Source organism: Camponotus vicinus, unplaced genomic scaffold (genome assembly GCF_025532165.1).
Source record: "Camponotus vicinus isolate PSW18456_S1 unplaced genomic scaffold, iyCamVici1.0 SCAF_11, whole genome shotgun sequence".
NCBI classification, from domain to species: Eukaryota; Metazoa; Arthropoda; class Insecta; order Hymenoptera; family Formicidae; genus Camponotus; species Camponotus vicinus.
The window spans coordinates 2,106,676-2,123,777 of NW_028141947.1; the positions used below are offsets into that span (position 1 = coordinate 2,106,676).

Here is a 17,102-nt window from a genome sequence, read left to right on the forward strand (position 1 = left end):
CTAGTGTGAATAAGTTACGTTTTTTCGTTAACTTGTTTAAAGAGAATTTACCGATACAATCTCGTAATAATATAGTTTTTAAAATTTTATTTGAATGTATATTGTAAATTATAAAAATTCTCAAATTTTTGGTAAAGGAATATATTACTTTTAAATAGTATAAAAAAATTCAAATATATATATATATATATATTTGTATATATTTATAGATTTTTGTATTCTACGCGACGGTGACCTCTTTTGGTTTAGACCGGCACGAAATAGACGGGCCTGCTTTCTTATGGCGCTCAGCCGCTAGCACGCATTTGGAGTAGGAAAAACGGCACCATGCTTTGCTTACATACCATTTCTCGATCAAAACGTCTGTTAACGACCTCAGAAGTTGTGTGTTTATGACATACGTATTTATTACAATATCGCGTACCCCAAGTGTTGTCAGTCTTTGGAAGGTTCTCGAGATATTAAGAAGTCATAACTGCACATATATTTTTCATCTTACAATGATGATAGTGGATAAAACATTGATTAATTGCAGCTAATTATTATAACGAAACATACACTTGGATAGAATTTGTGGTATACCTCAAAACACAGTAAGTCATTAAAAATTATGTTTACTTCTCTGTATTATCTTATTTCCTTCTTCTATTAAATCATGATAGAGACAGTGCTGTGTTTAAGTTTGTACTTTCTAAGAAAAATATATTTTTACAGATATCTAAGTAGTATCATGTTTCTAAAACTATTATTAAATTTAACAATCATCATCGCATCAGCCTTTTCAATGCACTATAGCACATACTTACAATCATCCTATATGATACCGAAACAAAATGATATCATTCTTACATCACATGTTAAAGAGGATACTTTTGTCGGCAACTATACTATGAGTATTCAGATATTACAATCAAGGCGAAGCATACACTTGCAATTAGACGTAAAACGTGTTATCGATATAACGGTGATTAATGATCCAAAATATTTAGAAATGATCGTTTATAAACCGATAAAATCTTTGTATAATAATGATATGAACGTTACTGAATATATATTCATGAATGACCTAATGCCGGGAGATTACGTCATAAAATTAGTCTATAATATAACTGATGATGCAGGCCTAAAAAGGTTTTATAAAAGAGGTGAACGACAATGGTAAGTAACTATTAAAATGTTAAATATATAATAATTACAGGTTCATGAAAGAATCTTGATACAGCATTCTATTTCAAAAAGTATTTCTTAAGAAAAGACATTTATATAAACATGTGTGTGTGTGTATCTGAAAAGTTCCTATTCCTAATTATATATTTCCTAAGATCTTAGTAACAAATTTTGCAATTTATTATTATTATTATTATTATTATTATTATTATTATTAAAATGAATGTAAACTGCAAATAAAAATTAATTTAATTAAAGTAATCAGCAATACTACACGTCTTATATATCATTTATCGTCAACAGTCAGACAAATTCAAATATTCCGGTAGTGTTTCGAATTGTTTCCAAAATCTAAATAATATAATTCTGAAGGATTTATGTTTATGTTTATATAGAACTTATTTTTATTTGGTTTAAAATTTTGGCAAATATTTAATTTTTATACTGTTTACTAATACCAAACTTCAGGAAATTCATTACAGATATCTAATGAAGCCTATTACCGGGGCATTACATCATAAAATTAGTCTGTAATATAGCTGATGATATAGACCTAAAAAACTTCTATAAAAATTATAATAATTCGGAACAAAAATATTTCTAGACACATGTTTATATGAATTTGTTTATTCTTATAGTCCATAGAAGTCATTAACAAAATTTGATTAGATGAATGAACATTTACTCAATTTGCATAAACATTTTATATATAAAATTAAATATATAAGTTATACTTATGCTGTTTCATGTATTTAAACGTGCACATACATGCACGCATAATATTATTTAGAAACAATACAATTTTCGCTATAATACGAGAATAACTAAAGTTATCATTAAAATATGTAGTTTCTCCAATATATATAAAATTGTGTATGGAATGATTAATAACATATCAATTAAAATCAACTAAAAAAAGTTTTTATTCTAATATTGTTTTATATTGAAATTTATTTTAATTTTATTGTGTGTGTGTGTGTGCGTTAAAATTTTGTTACTAAAATACTAAAATATTAACTATTAAATATTAACTATTTATTTTGTATCTGTATATTCTAAAATAAATATTTTATAACCATTATGTTTTATTATGTCAAAATTATTATATCAAAATTGTTATTAGGTTATATAATGTTATATAAGATATCGAGCAAAAGAGTAAGAAGAAATCTATGCCGTAATTTTCTATATATATATATATATATATTATTCTTATAAAAATTACATCCGTATATCTTCTCTTTATATAATTTTTAATATTACTATGTAATTGTCGAAAATTAATTCATATTTGTAAATGTAATAGGTTCGCAGCGTATGTTGATACTGTTGGGATCGAACACATAGTTTCACATATGCCCAAATCTTCGACAGCCATCTTGCCCTATAATATTAGTATAGAATATTATCCAAACTATAGAGTTTTATCAAATATACCGATAAAAACAAAAGAAATGAATGAAAACAAAAACATGATGATGACATATTTTAGTGCTACACTCGTAAACCCTAATTATTTTGTATTTTTGACTAACTTAATTCTTATACCTGGTACAAATGAAAGTGTCAGAGTTGATATGTGGTGTAGAATGGACTGCGCATTTGCACACGAATTTGCTGAAAATATAACACTGTACTTATTTTATGAATGGAAACGGCTGAATGAAACTTGGCAAATAAATCACATTGTAATTCCTGATTTTCAAAACGAAAGCATCGTAAATCTGGGCCTTATTCTTTTTAGGTAATTATAAAATTAAAAAAAATTAATATGTTTCGGAAAATGAAAAAAAAGATAACAATTCTTCGTATCTAAAATTATCTACATATCTCTCTTTTGTCTACTTTTATATTTTAAAAAATAATCAAAATCGAATATATTTAAAAAAAATAAGTAAAATCGAATATGAGAAAATGAAAAAAATATACCTATAAACATTTATTATATATTCAATGTAAATCAATTTATACGAAAAATAATATTAAAATATTGTATATATTTTATAATCACAAAATTAAAACTTGCAAATTAAGCAAAGTATTATATTAAAATTTATTATATCAAGGTTATATAATATTTTTTATCGATCAATAATTAAAAAACTTATATATATATATATATATATATATATATATATTGGAAACGAGTATTTATTTTGTCATTCAGTGAGTCATTCATATGCGCAGACATTATAAAACATTAATATATAATTAATATGTTAATTTATAGAATTATTTAATTATAAATTTGCTAGTACAATATTTTCAACAAAAATAAGCATTCTATAAAATATATTTTTAATTTTCAGAGAAGCAGATATTATTTACAATAAGAATATAGATTCTGTTGCGAGTAAAATCAAAGTTGCCCACTTCATAGCCCATAAAATAATACAAGAATATTTTTATTTTGAAAATCCACTTTGGTTGTCAACTGACGCTTGGTTAGCTGAGGCTTTTGTAACATTTCTTGGATTATATGTCATCAATAAGGTTACTTTAAGCATCCTTTAGCGCAAAACTTGCTCATCTGCAAATAATATGATAGTTAAAGATATATATATATATATATATATATATATATATATATATATATATCTTTAACTATCATATTATTGATTAAAATGGTCTACCCTCTATATATACATATATATATATATATATATATATATATATATATATGTATATATACAGGGTAGACCATTTTAATCAATACACGCGAATATCTCAGAAACACTGCATTAAATCGAAAAATGTTTCAGATATAAGTTGTATGGCTTGAAGGAGGACATAATATGGTACCATTGGTTTGACCTTGGGTGGCGTTATCAAGGTCAGGGCAAGGTCACTTTGGATTTTTTAAATGGAACTCCCTATTTTTTATTACATATTCTGGTAGCTCATCTGGAGAGCTTTCCAAAACACTATAATTAAGTTAGTTTTCATTAAGTACTTTCCGAGTTATGAGGCTTGAAATCATTTCTGAATTTTACATAAACCGTAAAATATCTTGTAAAATATTTATTTTTCGATTATCTTACCTTAATACTTTTATGTACAAAATAATGAGAGGAATCAATTGGTGTAAATAAAACACATAGTTGTTTCGAAGAAAAAATATGTAATTTGCAATTAACAATTACATATTTTTTCTTAAAAATAACTATGTGTTTTCTTTACACCAATTGATTCTTCTCATTATTATGTACATAAAAGTATTAAGATAAGATAATCGAAAAATGAATATTTTACAAGATATTTTACGGTTTATGTAAAATTAAGAAATGATTTCAAGCCTCGTAACTCGGAAAGTACTTAATGAAAACTAACTTAATTATAGTGTTTTGGAAAGCTCTCGGGATGAGCTACAAGAATATGTAATAAAAAATAGGGAGTTCCATTTAAAAAATCCAAAGTGACCTTGCCCTGACCTTGACAACGCTACCCAAGATCAAACCAATGGTACCCTCTTATGTCCCCCTTCAAGTCATATAACTTATGTCTGAAACATTTTTCGATTTAATGCAGTGTTTCTGAGATATTCGCGTGTATTGATTAAAATGGTCTACCCTGTATACAATATATAGCAATATATATATATATATATATATATATATATATATATATATATATATATATATATATATATATATATATATATATTGCAAAAATTCTTTTTATAATTTTTTAGCTTTATCATAACATAAAAATTTTTTATGAATCAAAATATTACGCGAAGATTTTATATCTACAAAGAAAAATGATAATTTTTTTAAAGATGCTAATTTTTCAAGTAAACCTGCAACATACATGGATAATATAATTTAAAATATTCTTACATTTTTATGTTTCTTTTATTTGTCAAAGTTGCTATATTATATTTGCCCGACAGCTTTAAATTATTATATAAAATAGAAGAGAAATTATCATTCAGATCATATAAATTATACATAAAATTGTTATAAAGTTATGCATGTATACATATCAAATTGTAATAAGATAATTTTGCTATATAATATATTATAAATAATTCTAGAAATATTTAATTTAAAAGTTACATCGCGTAATCATTTTTATTATTAATATATGATATTTTTGGTTTATTTATTCTATATTTTAGGAGTATAAGAGTAACAAGTATTTTTACGTAAACGTAGAAAGTAGCAGCTCTAACGTATATTGCTATTGTGTGTTAAATCTAATATTAATTAAGTAAATACATTAAAACTATTTTCTATAGGCTCACCCGAGTACCCGCATGATGGACTTGTTTGTGGTACAAATTCAACACGAATCCTTTCATTTCGATACTAAATATAATACATCACTTTATAACACACCATTCGACAGTTCTTTTGAAATTCCCCATTACATTAGAGGTATGATAATATAATTAAGAACTGATCATGCGTAAATATTGATTATAAATATTTAAAAAAATATATAGAATAACTGATAAAAAATTTAATTTTATATATAATAGCTTCATTATATATATATATATAATTCATAGATTTATGTATGTACTTGACATTATAAGCTTATACATATAGATTTAAATATACAAGATATCTTTTTAATTTTACACCGTAATAACTCGAGAATATGGCGTTTTAGAAAAAAATGTCTCAAATAAAAGTTGTAAGGTTTGGAAGAGGAAAGAAGATAGGAATATTAGTTGGACCTTGGATGTAGGTCATGTCGAGGTCAACTTAGTTTTTCTAAATGAGACTACCTAATTTGTTCTAGATAAAACGATTCCTTACAATATTTAAAAAAAAATTAAAAGGATAATATATTTAAAAATTGAATAATTTACAAGATATTTTATACTTTAAGTCAAGATGTTATAAAAATCATAAAATATTTCGTCAAATATTTATTTTTCGATTATCTTACATCAATATTATGCACAGAATAATGAGAGGAATCAATTGATAAAGAAAACACAATTGTTAAAAATGTTTAAAATTGTTAAAAAAATATAATTAAAAATTAAATCGTAATTGGCAAATTAGAGCCACAGCGCGGTAGTTGGAGTGTAGGGACGAAACAACACTTCTTTCTTTCTGATTACTCGTATATTTATCAAGTTAAAAATGATTACATTAATAAACAACGAACGTTTCATCTTTTGATCCCTCTTCAGCGCAATGTTAACAATATGTATTACAAAGTATTATACGGTGACGCATTATAAAAATATCTATCCTCGATGCATAGATGACTTTAAATTTTCTCGCAGAAATCTGGTAAGCATATTGTTTCCAATAGTTTCTCAAATTATTATAATTGTACTGTGCCAATGTGTTAAGTCACAAGAAATCGGATTTCTGCGTTTTTTGCAATTGATAACGGTATGATTATGTATGGTTCTCTCATGTTGGTTTGAGATTCAATAATGAAACATTCGTTTATTGTGAAATATTTTTTTCCAAAAAGCCATATTTTCGAGTTATTACGTGTATGAATGTTAGAGTGGGACACTTTGTATATACTTATCGCAGGTATATTTAACTATATGTATATATATATATATATATATATATATATATATAATTATAGTAAAAAGGCGTAGGCAAAACTCTCAGCGAGGATTAAGATTAGAGAATTAATTTCGCTTTGTCTTACAAAGTATATTGCATGGACGCAGTGAGTTACGCCCCTTCCCGCACCTTTATGGAAAGGTTTCTCTTCCGGAAGATATAATGCAACTCTATTTCTGATTTAAAAATAAAATTTTGTTTAGATTACATTTTATAAATAAAAAAATATCTTATTATAAGTTACTGTATGATAAACAAACCTTATATACATACACAATGTTTTTAATATCACTTTACAATGTCTAAAAAAAGCGTTAAAATGATCAAATTTTAACTTGTTATATTTTCTAAAGTAACGCCATCCCCCACTTATTTTTTGAAATTACTCAAGAGAACCTCCTCTATAACATATTCAAACAGCGATAAAATCGGTGATGTAACTCTCTATGCATTTTTACTACAATTATTAACTATTATCTACTATAACTATTAACTTATTCATGTTCTGATAAAAATTATATAATTTAAATTATGTAATTATAGCATCCAGTCTATTGCGTATGTTGCAACACATGCTTACTGAAGAGATATTCTGGCAGGGTGTCCGCATAGAAGGAAAGGATGAGTATATGTAAGTAATATACTGTACTACTATAATTACTATATTACAGAATAGTAAACATGATGATTGATTGATTATAGATTTTATAAAAGTTTCAAATATTACGAGGGTGGGGTGATAAGTTTCCGGCCTGATAAAGAAAAAAACAGTTTTTTGGATTCTTTTAAATTTTATTTTTCAACATAATCTCCACAAAGACTAATACATTTTTCATAACGGTGCTCTAATGCAGTGATACCAATTTTACAGTGCGATTCGTCGACTTCCTCGTTGCTCTTAAATTTTTTTCCACCGAGCCATGTTTTGAGGTTAGGGAATAGATTATAGTCGCTGGGTGCTAAATCTGGCGAATAAGACGGTTGGGGAAGCAATTCGAACTTTAATTCGTTGATAGAAAAAAATTTAAGAGCAACGAGGAAGTCATTAACGCTGTAAATGGGTATTTTGAGGAGCTCGACGAATCGCACTATAAAGTTGGTATCACTCCATTAGAGTACCGTTATGAAAAATATATTAGTCTTTGTGGAGATTATGTTGAAAAATAAAATAAAAAAAAATCCAAAAACTGTTTTTTTCTTTATCAGGCCGGAAACTTATCACCCCACCCTCGTATGATTATTTTTATTTAAACTTACATCGTTTCTTTCAAACTTTATTATCTAACTACACAATTCCTTTCACCTTTAATGTTATTAAATATGCAAGATTCTTTCAATTTATATATATAATTATCTTTTAAAAGTAATCAGAGTTGGCCATTCCTAGTTAAATTATAATTTAAACTAAAGCACCAAATATTTATATAAAAACTATAAATTATATAAATAATTATGTAATTAATTATATATTTAATTAAATATAAAATAATTAATGTAGCAATTTTATATATTATAGTAATATTTCTCATAATACCTTTCGTCGACACATTACTAAATTTTGCATAAATTTCGTTTTAATTTCAGCAACCGATATTCCGACTATTTTAGTGAACTTATGAAGAACCTTATATTTACAAATGTACCTGGAAACATTTATAGTGCTGTGGGCTATATAATTAGAATTTGGACAAAACAAAAGTATTATCCTGTATTGAAAATAACACGAGATTATAATTATCCTATAGAATTGATAGATGCAGTATTGATAAATGTATCGATACACAATTTAAATAATTTGAAAAATTTTTATATACCTGTAACGTATACTACACAGACGCATCACAATTTTGTTGCTGATTTTGATAGTATTTTTTTGCACCGTTTTTTGTCTTCTGGATTAAGGGTCTATAAAGTTAAAGAGGATGGCTGGATACTTTTTAATATACAACAAACTGGTATGTTTGCAATAAATTATTATATATTAAATATATGATAAAATTATATGATAAAATGTAATAAATTATTACATAATTTATTACATTTTATCATATATACACATTAAAGAGAAAAAGTTTACTTTATTAAAAATATTATTATTTATTATGTATTAATATGTATTATTATTATAACATAATAATAATACATATTAATACATAATAAATAATATTTTTAATAAAGTAAACTTTTTCTCTTTATTGTGTTTTTGTGTACATTGTGTATATATATATATATATATATATATATATATATACACAATGTACACAAAAACACAATATACAGGTGCCCGATAATAATCACCGAACCTCTCGTGTGCAGATAGAGTGGATTAAACTGAGTAGAAGAATCCTTTATCGTTTTGCGATCTTTGCAATAAATTAATGAAATTAATAAATGAGAAATTAATTGAAGAATCGGTTTAGAATATTAGTATCAAGTTACAGTGGGATGGCTCTCGTTGCTGCGTGCTTTTTACTCGCTTGCATTGGCCGATCATTTTTAATTAATTTTTCATAAATTATTACGAAGATTGCAAAACAGTAGGGGACTTTTCTACTCAATTTAATCCGTTCTAATTGTACACGAAAGGTTAGGCGATTATTACCAGACATCCTGTATGTGTATGTATGTGTGTATATATGTATGTTTATGTATGTATATATGTATGTTTATAAATAAATTTTTATTTTTTAATAAAAGATCTATTACTCTCTCTTACTATACTATATATTAAATAATTTACTATATTTACAAAATAATTTAATTTAATAAAACAATAATAAATACATATCATTGATAATTAATATAAATATTGATTAGAGATACAAATCTTTGCCGCCCTAATGTAAAAGTAAATTCCGAAAATACGGGAAAATATTTAAAACATTCCACGACCACTAGATACCAATAATAAGTGATGAAATTTTGAGTGACATAAAAAGCAAAAAAACTTTAACTCACATAAGTTTGCAATTTTCCATGTGAAGCGAAATGTACCATATCTCGGACATAGGTGGGTTAGTTTTTTTTGAGTTGATGTGCAAAGGGTAGGAGCGGAATCCTATGCCTACGCGTTTAATTAAAGAGTAAACTATTTCATTTATATAAGTTACTAATATAACCTGTGTAGAGTTGTTATTAATCTTTTCTTGTTAGTCTTTTTTTTGTAATTATTTTTAGTATATTGTAGATTCATCTTTAATAAGGCGAAGACTTAATATATATATTCAAGTATTATTTGTAAGATGTTGTTTTTTATGGAAAAAAAAATTTCAGTTTCTCGTCCCTGTTTGGATAATGATTTATTTACATTTATGATAAATTCGAGATTAAGCGTGTATTCAGCTTAGGGGAGAAGTATAATGGCTATAACATTGTTTATTAATGTTATCTATTAGTCGTAGAATTTTTAATTTTTCTCGTATTTTTCGCTAAAAATGCTTTCGGAATTTATTTTTACTTTATGGGATTTATCTTGTCTAAATCCTGCTCTTTCTATACAATATATTGAATAAAGAAATTATTAATTTTTAAATTATTAATTTTTAAATTACTAATTTTTAATGTTTAGTAATTTAATAATATCTTTTGCATTAAATTGAAATGTGCAATTTTACAATTTCGTAAAATTTTTGAGTTTGCAATGCATTTACATATGCATTCTTCAATAAAAATTCCATAAAATTATGTTTTTTATCTTATTGTTAGTATATGCTTAGGCATCATTATTTTATTTAAAATTTAATTACAACAAAGATTTTCTCTTTACTTTGCTTAAATCGTTTCTTTAAGTGCACAATATTTTAGCTCTTTAAAATAAGACAATATATATATATATATATATGTATATATATAGTTCTTATATTCGTTCACATATATACTATATGTATATGTATGTGGACGAATATAAGAACTTATTTTATGATTAATAAATCATTTGAAAATTTAATCGACTCATATAGAAATTATTGCAAATTAATTTTATTATTTCGATCATATATATACTTTATATTATTAAATTGCAATTGTGTTTATGCAATTTTTTATTGGTACATACGAATATTCTTTAGTAGATTATATATACGATGTTACGCTACATGATTTTGAACTATTTAAAATACTCCATCATATATAATTTATCATAACATAAAAAATAATGGTTATATGAAATGTAATTAATAAAAAGGCTTTTTTAATATAGTTTCACATGCTTTTATGTCAATATGTAGATAATAACGAATAACGTTACATTGTATTATGTAATATAATTTGATATTTATAATCAAAATTAGTTTAGTTTTATATAAAATTTCTTGTACAATTATTATAAGCACTCAATCTTAATTCAAAATAATTTTATATATAACATTATACAATTTGTATTTCTATTTATGTTCAATTTTTTTTATCTGTGTTAATATGTACAAAAATATAAACGGATACTATAACTATTGATAGACCCTTTGAAAGAATTATATATGTATATATAGTCGATACAATTTATATATTTATTTTTGGTAGGTTATTATCGAGTCAATTATGATATCGAGAACTGGAGAAGAATTGCAAGTTATCTAAATTCTGAAAATTATACAAAAATACATGTTCTTAATCGTGCCCAAATTATCGATGACGCTTTCCACTTAGTGATAATAGACCAACTTAATTCCACTATATTCTGGAATATTACGAAATATTTATCACGAGAAACAGACTACATCGCATGGTATCCTATGTTCAAAGCCTTAGAATATCTGTCCAATGTCTTCTTCTTTTCGGAAACAAATTTTGAAAACATCAAGGTAAATATTATAAATCGTCAATAATGATGTTAAATATACTAAAACTCTTTAAACGTACTATAAAAAATGTTTTACTTATTATATATATTAATAAAATTTACATATATTAATAAATTGTGTACTTTTATAACAATAATTATCACATGCTTTCCAAAAAGATACAATAAAATACATGTAGATAAAATTATATTTTTTAAATATATTCTAGATGAAAAATAAATATCTACTTATAAATTAATATTCGAATACAGTATGAACTAATTATAAAAGGTTGGAGGGAAAAAGAGAGAAATTTAAAAATTGCTACCATTTTTAATCACAGCCCGATGTTCATAACGACTAAGATAATTTAAATATTATTAATTTTGAGAGAAATAGAAAATTAGTAGGAAACATATATTAGTTATTTATGTGTGTAATACACAAACAGTTAAAAAGTTATTAAATTATTATATATATTATATTATACATTATAATGTTTACATGTAGGATATATGCACTTCTGTATTTATGTGTATGTTATATGATATGGATATGTATAAACGGCATGTGTGAATGTGTAGAAGAATACAAATCTGTGTGTAAATTTATGTATAAGTATAGCTGTGTAACAGACATCTTTAGAAAAAGGAAGTGAGAGCTATTTAGTAAGACAGAACGTTCTAATCATACAGGGTGTTCCTAAACTCGCGATAAATATTTTAATGACAAATTCTTTGTAACATTTTAAGATGAAAAGTATAATACGAAAATGTCGAGGCTACAATAGTTTTCAAATGGGAAAAGTTTAAAGATCACGAATGACAGAGCTAGAGTTTCGCGCGCTCAGGCGTGACAAAACGGTTAAAGATGCTTCCATGAATTGAATACTTTCGACACTGCTGAAATTATTGTGAAATTATTCAAGAATTTCATAGCCTCGACATAGAATTTTTATAGCCTCTCATTTTTTATAGCCTCAAGATTTTCGTATTAGACTTTTCGTTTTAAAATGTTACAAAGAATTTGTCATTAAAATATTTCGCGAATTATCGCGAATTTAGGTACACCCTATATCAAATCATGTAAAATACAGTTACACAAAATATTTTTTTATACAGCAAAAATATAACGCAAGAACCGAAAAATTTAAAATTTATATCAAATAACAATATATATATATATATATAGATATATATATATATATATATATATATATATATTGTTATTATATGTTATATATATATGTATACTTTTAGGTAATAATAGGGAACTTATTGCACGAGTTACTTCGAGACAAACTTGGATACGATGAAGTTTCTAATGAAGACGATTTTAAAAAGAGTTTAAGAATGGAAGCTGCAAAATGGGCATGTTCTCTTGATGAACCCAAATGCAAAGAAACAGCCGGTCATATTTTAAGACGACATCTCGTAAATTCCAAAGAACACACGTAATTTTTCTTACATATTCGATCATTTTAGTTTAATTGCCTTATAGATATATGTGCAATGTTTAATAAATTTATTGAATATAAGAAAAATATAAGATTAATATGTGCAACACTTTTATAATTTATTATACAAAAATTTATTTCTTGTCGAATTTTCCATAGACTCTTGCCATGGTGGAAAGAATGGACACTCTGTCAAGGTTTAAAAACGTTGTCCTATTCTCTTAGCGATGAAGATTCTCCTTGGTGGAGAGTATATCGTCTGGGAAAAGAAAAATTTAAAACTAAACTTTTAAAATATCTGGCTTGCTCTGAGGATCCACATTTTATCAAAGACTATTTAAATCTAATAAAAAATGATAGTACAACATCGATTATGTTTTTAAAAGATTTTTCCGATAAAGATTATATTAATTATTTTCTTTTTACTATCGCGAAGCACGCGAGGAATTCTGTAGTACTCGACTTCATATTAGAAAAACTTGAGAATATAAGACCCAGGTAATACAGGTTTCTCCGTAAATATATATCTCATTCAATAGTTTATGTATATATCAATAAATTTATTATTTTATTGTTATAGACAAGTCAGCAAATATGCAGCATTTACTGTTATTATTAATCATGTGTATTCTACGAAACAACTCGAAAAGGTAAAAATTGCATGTGCTTATATATGTGTAAAATAAATAATCATGATGCGACATAAATATATTATTTAATATTGTTGTTGAATATCAAAATAATCTGTTTTAGATAAACGATTTCTTAACAGATAAACTTATTAATGTAACTAAAGTTGAATTAAATGAACATAAGAAGATATGGATTGCATATACGGAAGAGAGAGATATGAAAGTAAAGGTAAACTTTATGAATAGCATTATACTAATATATATTCGCTTATTAATCGTTGATTTTTTGTTTTCATACAGAATATATTAATATCACAGTATCTCAAAGATGGGACAAGCAAAAATTAATGTCATCTAATTTCTTTTATAAAATAATCATATTTTTATTTCTAATTTACGAAAATATACTGTTTTCAAATTATTGAAATTTTTAGTGAATGAGAGAATGAGAAAGAGCGAACGAGCAAGCGAAAGGCAAAAGAGAAAGAGAATTTTTTTACTTGGAAATTTTAGTAATCTTAATAAAAACCGATTTATATAAATTTTAAAAAGAGAATTTATAAGCTTTGAGATGTTTAAATATCTCTTAGTTAAATAAATTTAAATTTTTTCAATATATGATTGAGAGGATTATTGCGTAATGTGTAATTAGCATACTTCAATATTATATGATGAGTTCAATATTATATGATCTGTTTATTAAACTAAAAATTTAATAATGATAGATTATTATAATATAATGATATTTTCTTTGTGATAGCAATAGCTCTTATAGATTTCTAATTTTATTTTTAAAATCTCTAATTCTAAATTCTGTAAACTTTTATTTGTCAAGAAGGTTACAAAATATTATTCATAAAGATTCGTTGCAGATAAAAGAATTATTAAATAAAATAGTGCAACACTATACACATAACATAATAGAACACATAGTACAATAGAATAATGATTTTATTCTCATTTCAGCAACTTTATCTCGATATTTCTTCGCCTACGCTTTTTTAAAGCGATCAGGAATGACTTATTTTAATAAAAATCTTGAATTGATATTTATTTAGTTATTTAGTATCGCATCGAGAAAAAAATGTATTCCATGTACAACGATTTAATTTGAAAGAAAAATTAATTTTCTCTGAAACTGAGGCACTACCACATTCGCATCTGGCTCTCTCTTACTAGTTCGAAAAATTTAAATTTAAATTTCACATTTAGTACTTTATTAATTTCTTAAAATTCATGTCACTTTATTCGCTTGCTGACAAATTTTTTTATGAAGATGCAAAATCATTATATATTTGATTTAAAATATTTACAATCTTATAAATCGTTTTTAGGGTAACTAAAATTTTAATTCGGAGAAGTTATAATTTTCATAATCTATAATTATTACTTATTCCAATTATATTTAAGATTATTATTATAAATTAAATATTTGTGCTATTATATTTAAATAAAATGTTTAGTATATACAGGGTGTTACCTAGTAATCGCCTAATTCCTCGTGTGTAAGTAGAGTGAGTTAAACTGAGTAGGAAAATCTTCTATTGTTTTGAAATTTTCGCAATAATTAATGAGATATTAATTTAAAAAAGTCAACGACCATCATGTTTTGGAGAGCGCCCTGTCCACCACTTCGTCTTGCCCCTAGTATCAAGTTACAGTGGGACAGCTTTTCTCGCCGCGTGCTCTTACTATCCGATTTCTTTAAATTAATATCTCGAAATTGTACATAGTTGTTTACAAAATAGTATAAGACTTACTTTAATTCAGTTTAACGAGATCTACTTATGGTTTTTCTTTTGGCAGATGTTAGAACGGACATCCTGTATATATATATATATATATATATATATATATATATATATATATATATATATATATATGCACACATACGAGATATAATTTAATATAACATTTATTGATAATTGATTAGTTGCTATTCACCAATAATTAATATCGATATAATTTGTTTTAGACAAGGGAATTTAGACAAGTGAATAGAATTAGCGAAGAGTACAAAAGTATGAAGCAATATGTTTTAAATATTCAAAGCAAGATACAAACACGTCTTTTCGAAATCAAAAGTCAAAAGAATTACTTTCAAAATTTTGTAAGGTATCGAATATTCATTTAATAAAAGTAGTTTAATAAAAGTAACAATTATGACGCGAATACATTTATATATCTTTCTTATAAATAGCTTTTTATAAGGTTTATAGTTATCGATTTATTATTTATGCTTATGTGCGTTAATAATATATAATTCAATGCACGTGCACTTACAAAAATATTTTTTGGCGTTAACCGATATTTCCATTTCTTTATTAACATGAAATAATACAAAGTGTTAATTATGTTTATAATTATAAATAATTGTAATTAAATTATATTATAGTATATGAATAATTCTAATTATATAAATGAGAAAGTATCTGCAATATTTGACATTATATTATTAATGTACCATCTAAAAATGTATTATCTAATTTAAACTGTATTCTGATTTATTTTTTAAGTTGTATTTGATTTGTTCGATATTTGTAACTTTATTTGTTAATATTTATTAATTTTATTATCTTGAATCAAATTCTTAATATATAATAATGCATATTAATGTTTAAATAACATCTAAAATAAAAAATTTATAAAACATATTATTACAATTCTTTAATATTTGTATATACATAATAACAATTTTATATTTATATAATAAATTGTTGTTATAAATTTAATATGTATTATTAATATTTTAAATATATATATTATTAATTGTTTTGTACTCATGATCTTTGTAAATTCTATATAATCTTTGATTTATAATAAACCACATGGTACAATTTTCTTATACATCTACATGTATATTCCTCTATACTTCTTCTTATATATATTTAAAGAAATGTAATATATATATATATACTCGCATGCATTTGTGCGAATATTTACACACTCACGCACGCGCGCATGCACGCACTGATGCACACAAATTAATTTGCGCCTACTATATAAGCAAATAGCGATATTTTTAAATAAAAGACAAATTATATAATCATAAATCATTTATTTCTATAATGACAATATTTCGCAATAATTAATGTTTTATAATGATAGAAATTATCAAATTTAATTCACTTGATGTCATATAAAAGTCACAGCTTTCTATTAGAGTGATATATGTATATTCGTGAACCGCTAGTAGTGCATGTGGCTATATACTATCCGATTTCAATCCGAGTTCAATTTACGGATGTCCGTTTAAAAAACGGCGTTAATTATAAATTTATTTAATAAGTTTCTCTTTTCTGAAGCATCATAAAATATAAATAACCCACGACATTTAAATTATTTGTCATCAAGGAATATTATATGTTTGTTTAGTTCTCTTTGGTCTAAGTTTAATACTACGTCATATATCGTATAGTAGTATCATTACATAGATCATTACATAGATAAGAGTAAAATGTTGGTTTTGTATGTATGACCATATCTTTTATTCGATTGAACAGCATGACATTATAATACAGTC

The 17,102-nt window shown here is 24.8% G+C and overlaps 1 protein-coding gene across 2 annotated transcripts; it reads left to right on the forward strand.

Annotated features, from left to right (window-relative positions):
* The first annotated feature begins 384 nt into the window (after positions 1-384).
* On the forward strand, positions 385-16,217 carry LOC145961347 (aminopeptidase N-like). 2 transcript variants are annotated; one of them, XM_083081448.1, is made up of 14 exons: positions 385-593; positions 715-1,158; positions 2,474-2,911; positions 3,477-3,660; positions 5,408-5,546; positions 7,257-7,344; positions 8,298-8,668; positions 11,232-11,512; positions 12,751-12,944; positions 13,107-13,445; positions 13,528-13,597; positions 13,701-13,808; positions 13,880-14,053; positions 15,555-15,643. In XM_083081448.1, the coding sequence occupies exons 2-13, from the start codon at positions 731-733 to the stop codon at positions 13,925-13,927; spliced, it is 2,688 nt and encodes an 895-aa protein (XP_082937574.1). In that variant the 5' UTR covers positions 385-593; positions 715-730; the 3' UTR covers positions 13,928-14,053; positions 15,555-15,643. The 2 variants fall into 2 exon arrangements, with proteins under 2 accessions (XP_082937574.1, XP_082937571.1); XM_083081445.1 differs by lacking the exon at positions 13,880-14,053 and having other exon boundaries at positions 15,555-16,217.
* Positions 16,218-17,102: the final 885 nt, after the last annotated feature.

Bases quoted from the DNA above. Each gene is read 5' to 3' on its own strand.
- LOC145961347 (XM_083081445.1), top strand. From the start codon at position 731: ATGTTTCTAAAACTATTATTAAATTTAACAATCATCATCGCATCAGCC. The intron at 1,159-2,473 runs GTAAGTAACTAT...TAAATGTAATAG, and splicing joins AAAAGAGGTGAACGACAATG to GTTCGCAGCGTATGTTGATA. The intron at 3,661-5,407 runs GTTACTTTAAGC...TATTTTCTATAG, and splicing joins GATTATATGTCATCAATAAG to GCTCACCCGAGTACCCGCAT.